General features: G+C 35.9%; 1 protein-coding gene across 1 annotated transcript; it reads left to right on the top strand.

Annotated features, from left to right (window-relative positions):
• Positions 1-1,095: 1,095 nt before the first annotated feature.
• On the top strand, positions 1,096-3,397 carry LOC110752523 ((R)-mandelonitrile lyase 2). The gene is made up of 4 exons (XM_021953201.2): positions 1,096-1,254; positions 1,403-2,059; positions 2,201-3,041; positions 3,207-3,397. Exons 1-4 carry the CDS (start codon positions 1,152-1,154, stop codon positions 3,295-3,297), a joined length of 1,692 nt encoding a protein of 563 aa, XP_021808893.2. The 5' UTR covers positions 1,096-1,151; the 3' UTR covers positions 3,298-3,397.
• The last annotated feature ends 3,241 nt before the right edge of the window (positions 3,398-6,638 follow it).

The raw sequence follows: 6,638 nt of genomic DNA, 5'->3' as shown, positions 1-6,638 counted from the left end.
ATTTTGTTAATTAACCTGGCCTCAAAACGACGTCGTTTTGGGCCATGTTTTTTATTATTTTTTTATTTTTTATAAACGAACAGCATCACTTACCCCCTCTCAGACCCTAACCTCCCAACCTCCATCACTTACCTTATTTTCATTTTCAATATTTAAGTAAATGTCTTTGTCCTTTTACTTTAATTTATTTTTATATTACTCAATTTACTTAAGTTTACAATGTAAATAAGGAAGTACCCCCTATTTGGATTCAAATAAAAATACTAGAAAATCAAATTCCCACCAAATCAAAATATGAAAAATCGGTTTGAGTGCAAAATACGATTTATGCTAAAAATGATGGCTCATTAAGTCAATATATCCTTCATACTAAAATCCCATAAAATCAAGTTTTCTTATTTGATGTGTAAGGAATAAAAGCCGCCAAAAATTATATTGATAAAATGATTATTCTGAAAAACTATTTTTCATACTTAGTCAATATTTTTACATAAAACATTTTTTCATATATGATATGAATGCATGAAGGGACGTAAGGTTTTTTTTAGTTTGTGAAATTTTGATTTTTTTTCTTTCTATTGGGTTTAATGGGGGGAGAAAAGCTTTAAAGATATTTGCCAAATCGCTACTATTTGTCTATTCTTGCAATTTTTCTTGCTCAGAATGTATTTTTCTATCCATTTGTTGAGGACAATTATGATTGCAACCAATAAGCAATATAATTCTTGACATATGTGATATATATAATATTTTTCGTATGTATTGTGAGTTCGAATTTTTTATTCTTTATAATTTGTAAGAGGCTCCCACACACATAAAATCCTAGCTTCGCCACTGCCATCAACCTCCATCAACTCTTTGCCGGTGGCCCAGTGCCAATCACCACCATCTTGTAGAAAAAATTTCATTGTAGAAAAATTTTGGAACTTTTACACTAAGCCCCCTTTGCCATATAATCCTGGATCCGCCACTGTGTACGACAACACTATATGACAAGTTAATGCATTCATGTGATAATGCTTTCTGAATAGAATCACGTGCTTTCATCTCAAACATCAAAAAGCCCTAGAACGTAAAGTCATATTCTCTATAAATTCCAGAGAAGGGAGAGCTTCTTCGAAAGTGTGAAAGTGTTTTGAGTTATCAAAAACATGGAGAAATCAACAATGTCAGCTATACTGTTGGTGTTGCACCTTTTTGTCCTCCATCTTCAATATTCTGAGGTCCACTCGCTTGCAACGACTTCTGATCATGGTAAATCACTTCATCCGTAATTCAAAACACAAAAAAGGCAATAAAAAAGAAAACGGAAAGAAGTGTAAGAAACAAGCAGATATAGAAGCCTGCGTAGACGCATGTGCTATATACTTCTAAAAACTCTTCGTCTCTTGAGATTTTGCAGATTTTAGCTACCTGAGCTTTGCATACGAGGCCACTGATCTAGAGTTGGAAGGATCATATGACTACGTTATAGTTGGCGGAGGAACAGCAGGGTGTCCATTGGCAGCAACTTTATCAGAAAAATACAAGGTGCTCGTTCTCGAAAGGGGCAGTCTTCCGACAGCATATCCCAACGTCTTGACTGCAGATGGGTTTGTATATAATCTCCAGCAAGAAGATGATGGAAAGACACCGGTCGAAAGGTTCGTGTCCGAAGATGGTATTGATAATGTACGGGGCAGGGTGCTCGGTGGCACAAGCATGATCAATGCCGGTGTCTACGCCAGAGCTAACACCTCAATCTATAGTGCATCAGGAGTTGATTGGGACATGGATTTGGTTAATCAGACATATGAGTGGGTTGAAGACACTATTGTGTACAAGCCAAATTCTCAATCTTGGCAATCTGTTACAAAAACTGCGTTCTTGGAGGCTGGTGTTCATCCAAACCATGGATTTAGTTTAGATCATGAAGCAGGAACTAGAATTACCGGCTCAACTTTTGACAACAAGGGAACGAGACATGCAGCTGATGAACTTCTTAATAAAGGAAACTCTAACAACTTGCGAGTTGGAGTTCATGCCTCAGTAGAGAAGATCATCTTCTCCAATGCACCAGGTATGTTGCATCATGCACTCCAAAATTAATATTTTGTCATTTTGAAACACTAGCAGGAGCCAAGGTCTGGAAGTACGAATAAAATTTCATTATTTTCCTTGGATTTGTTTGATAATGATTATAAGCTTTTCTGTAATGTAGGTTTGACAGCTACAGGAGTCATATATAGGGATTCTAACGGAACGCCTCACCAAGCATTTGTACGCAGTAAGGGAGAAGTTATCGTGAGTGCAGGGACAATTGGGACCCCTCAACTTCTACTACTTAGCGGTGTTGGGCCAGAGTCTTACCTATCATCTCTAAATATTCCAGTTGTTCTTTCCCATCCTTACGTCGGACAGTTTCTGCATGACAATCCTCGTAATTTCATTAACATTTTGCCCCCAAATCCAATTGAACCCACAATTGTAACTGTTCTAGGCATTTCAAACGATTTCTACCAATGTTCTTTCTCGAGCTTGCCATTTACAACTCCACCCTTCGGTTTTTTCCCTACTACATCTTACCCCCTGCCAAATTCGACTTTTGCTCACTTTGCTAACAAAGTGGCAGGACCTTTATCTTATGGTTCTCTCACGCTGAAATCATCCTCTAATGTGAGAGTCAGTCCAAATGTCAAATTCAATTACTATTCAAATCCGACAGATCTTTCTCATTGTGTTAGCGGCATGAAGCAGATTGGTGAACTCTTGAGCACAGACGCATTAAAACCATATAAAGTTGAAGATTTGCCGGGTATAGAAGGTTTTAATATTTTGGGAATCCCTTTGCCAAAGGACCAAACAGATGATGCAGCCTTCGAAACATTTTGCCGAGAATCAGTAGCCTCATATTGGCACTACCACGGTGGATGCCTTGTCGGGAAGGTGCTTGATGGTGATTTCCGTGTTACAGGGATCAACGCATTACGCGTTGTTGATGGCTCAACATTCCCTTACACACCAGCGAGCCACCCTCAGGGCTTCTATCTGATGTTGGGGAGGTATGTTAAATACACTTACTTGCGGCCACTACAAATTCTCAATAATTATTTGGTTGAATGGCTTGTTTTTTTGGTTCAATAATTATTTGGTTGAATAGCTTGTTTGTAATGAACTCTATGCCATATTTCTCTTTCTCATCCTTTCCAATTTTGTGCCATGGGCAGGTACGTGGGCATTAAAATTCTGCAACAAAGATCAGCTTCAGATCTGAAAATCTTGGATTCCCTCAAGTCAGCAGCATCCTTTGTTTTTTAAACTTGATGAATAAACCCATGAGTTTGGCTACCAAACGGGCTTGTTTCATAATATCGAGACTATCTACAAATAAATAAAATACGAATGCCCTTTCGTAAAACTTGCAGTTGCAAAACGAGTTATTTTAAAGAAAATGGTCCCCTAAAGCTTATAACTATCCCTTGATGTTCTATTTGTTGTTCAACGTATGTTATTGGGATCAAAACATAACAGTACGTTCAAGATTCAACAACAACTTTATCTAAATGAACTTACTTTAGGCTTATGAAGCGTTAGAGTAACAGGCATTGTTCGTTTCTTTTCTAGGCAGGCTTTTTCGTTTCTTTTCTTTTTTGGTAATAACAGGCATTGTTTTTGTAATAAGCGTCATGATATTGCTAGGGAGTGTCTTATGTAAGGTTCTAGACACTTAAATAAAGCGTGATGAATTCCTATTGCTAAGATTTTCTCTCTCAAAAGTGTCTGCAGTTTTTGCCTTAAAGCTGAGATGGTGGGGGATATCCCTGTGTTAACCTACAAGTACCAATACAGTATAGTTGCAATTTGCCTAGAACTCAGAAAGCACATAGCCCTCCACTGCAAAAACAAAAGCAATAAAAAGGCTAATTAAGTACTCTGGTTTTTCAAATAATTAATCTAACAATACAGATCGATGAGACAAACACGATTAAATCACTCATGAAATTCTCCAGTAAGTATTTAAGTTAAGGATATTGGTTATATATTTCTAATCTTGAGCGTTAGATTGCATTTATTAGATTTGTTGGTAGATTTAATATGCAACATACATGCAATCCAACAGTAGAAATTAGAAATAGGTAATCAATTCTTAACATAAAATACTTATTGGAGAATCTTCCTATATATATATATATATATATGTATAATATATTACCATAAGCTTGATATGTATGATGTTAATCAAAGTAGCAACATTAAGACATCTAATTGTGATCAACAAAATCGACAATCCTGGTGGTTCAAGACAACACTAAAACTAAACATCAATTGAGTGGTCAAATGATTTTGAATTCAAGTAATTTTTTACAAAGATGATCTTTGAAGGAATAACTAGAAAATAGACAATTCGGATTATGAAAATACAATGTGAATAGGCCCACAAAAGGTGTTATTATCTGAGAAATCCATGAGATGAACGAAGCTCGTTATATATACAAATGTATATTTATAAAATATATTACCATAAGCTTGCTGTATGATGTGAATCGAAGTGGCAGTATATAAACAAAGGACTCTTTCTGTCTTGTCTTTCCTACAACTCAGAATAAGACAAAAACAGCCCCTCATCGTGAAACACGTTGCATGTGTAAGTAAGCGTCCACTGCTGCTATAAATACATCCAAATAAAACAATGCACATCTTTTGCTCTTATGTTTCATTCTTCTCAACCTCTCCAAGTAATAAATCAAGCAACTGAAAATGATGGGGCCTTCGATCTAGTTAGGTCACTTTCCATGCAACTTCTTCATTGTGATTATTTTCTCTCCTTTTCTTTTTTGTATTATTCGAAAGTGAGTTATATTGTAAATTTTGTGTAGGGTTTTGTGGGAGCCTCCTATCTCAATGCACTAGGGTCACCATTTGGGCGGTCTATTGATTTTGGAGGCGCTATGGAGTAAAATGTTGTGCCCCTTTACGGTGAGCACTAAGCTGCTTTTGTAAAAAATTAAAAAAAATTAAAAAAAAATTAAAGTTTCACGTTTAGGTGAAGTGGATTAGTAAGTAAAAGATGTCCCATATTAAAAAGATAAAGAAAAAGGCTATAAAAAAAACTTTAGGGAAAAACTCAAAAAGCATCTCTCAAACATTCGAAAGGGTTTTATAAGTGTCAAGCCTCCCCAAAACATTTCTCAAATTTTACTCACCACAACGCAGTGAAGCTAGACACATCGGGCGTATGCGCCTAAATTTGAAATTTTTCTCAATGTTGTCGGAGTATTACCCCTATAAAAAAAAAATGTTGCTAAACGAGGTGTGTTTCAACAGAAAAATGCATTAACTTGCAGATCAGTGGTCTCATCTCAGGTTCGAATCTCTTGGCAATGTGTATGTGAGAAAACCCCACTCCCCCAATATCGCTTGTATTAAAAAAAATGTTATTAGTTGTACAACTGTTACATTGTTGAAATAATAAATTCCGCTTTGAATCTTAAAAGCCTTTCCGAAGTCAAGGACGGCAAGATGAAATGTCGTTCTCTAAACACAAAAAACAAAAATCTAATGTACTGTTAGTGTGTGAATGAACACTACAAGAATGAGACTTTTGAATAACACAATCTAGTGGATGTTTTGGATAATGCCAAATTCTTTTGTGCTTTAAACTCAATTCTATGTATATGTGGGTTAGTCCAATCGGCCAAGGGAGTGTGACAATCTCTTGTACTCGAGTTCGATCCCCCTCTCCGTATATTAGAGTAGAGTAATTTAGAATATCGATTCGTCAAGAAAACAAAAACCAAAAACTCAGTTCTGTTATTGAGATCGGAGTAATGCCTAATTTCATTTAACTGGAAGTTTTATTAAAAGCAAATATGGTCTGCAATATAGTTAACTATGTCGTGCAAATAACTTCGTTAAACATTTTTTTCCTTTTAAATAATCAAAACTACACTATCTTGATCCGGTATTGAAAGTGAAGCGGAAATACACTATCTTGATCCGGATAAAACTTGCAATTACCACAAGGTCATCTAGATTTACCATTTGTCGTCCAGTTACTTGTTTTTTCCAAGGAAAATTATGTCAACCATTAAGAAAATAAATAATACCATTACCAAATGGTCAATCTAGCACATTAGCAACAAGGAAGAACATATTCTTGAACAAGAAATATGAAGCTCAAGTGGGGCCCACTTCTGTTAGAGAGGTGATCATCAATGTGGTTTAGGACACTGCTTCCCTCCTTCCCTGGAAGGAGACATTCCTACTTCCAGCAAATTATAGTTTGACACATGCAAAAATAATTCATCAAAAACCCAAAAAGAAAAATATATGCACACATGTCAAACTATGATTGGTAGGAAAGTAAGAGTTCCTACTTCTAAGGACGGAAGCAAGTATTATCCATTTATAAATGTGATACAAATAGATTATTGATTATTTAAATGTAAGATGTCATATCAATCACTTAATTATACAACTTGTAATTTATGTCTGCACTATGACAAAGCCCTAATTAATAATGGTGACAACCAAGATAGTTCGCCTGTTACTTCAATTTTCAGCTAACCAAGAGACTCGTTAAACACCTTTCGAAGTCCAAGGCCACCACCCAAAACAAGAACTAGGAAAAGCAGCTAAAAGTAAGGAACACACTAAAC

Source organism: Prunus avium, chromosome 1 (assembly GCF_965620075.1).
Source record: "Prunus avium chromosome 1, drPruAviu1.hap1.1, whole genome shotgun sequence".
Lineage (NCBI taxonomy): Eukaryota > Viridiplantae > Streptophyta > Magnoliopsida > Rosales > Rosaceae > Prunus > Prunus avium.
Note: the sequence above shows the minus strand (reverse complement) of the source record. Positions and strands in the feature narration are given on the sequence as shown.

Bases quoted from the DNA above. Each gene is read 5' to 3' on its own strand.
- LOC110752523 (XM_021953201.2), top strand. From the start codon at position 1,152: ATGGAGAAATCAACAATGTCAGCTATACTGTTGGTGTTGCACCTTTTT. The intron at 1,255-1,402 runs GTAAATCACTTC...GAGATTTTGCAG, and splicing joins TGCAACGACTTCTGATCATG to ATTTTAGCTACCTGAGCTTT. The intron at 3,042-3,206 runs GTATGTTAAATA...TGCCATGGGCAG, and splicing joins TTCTATCTGATGTTGGGGAG to GTACGTGGGCATTAAAATTC.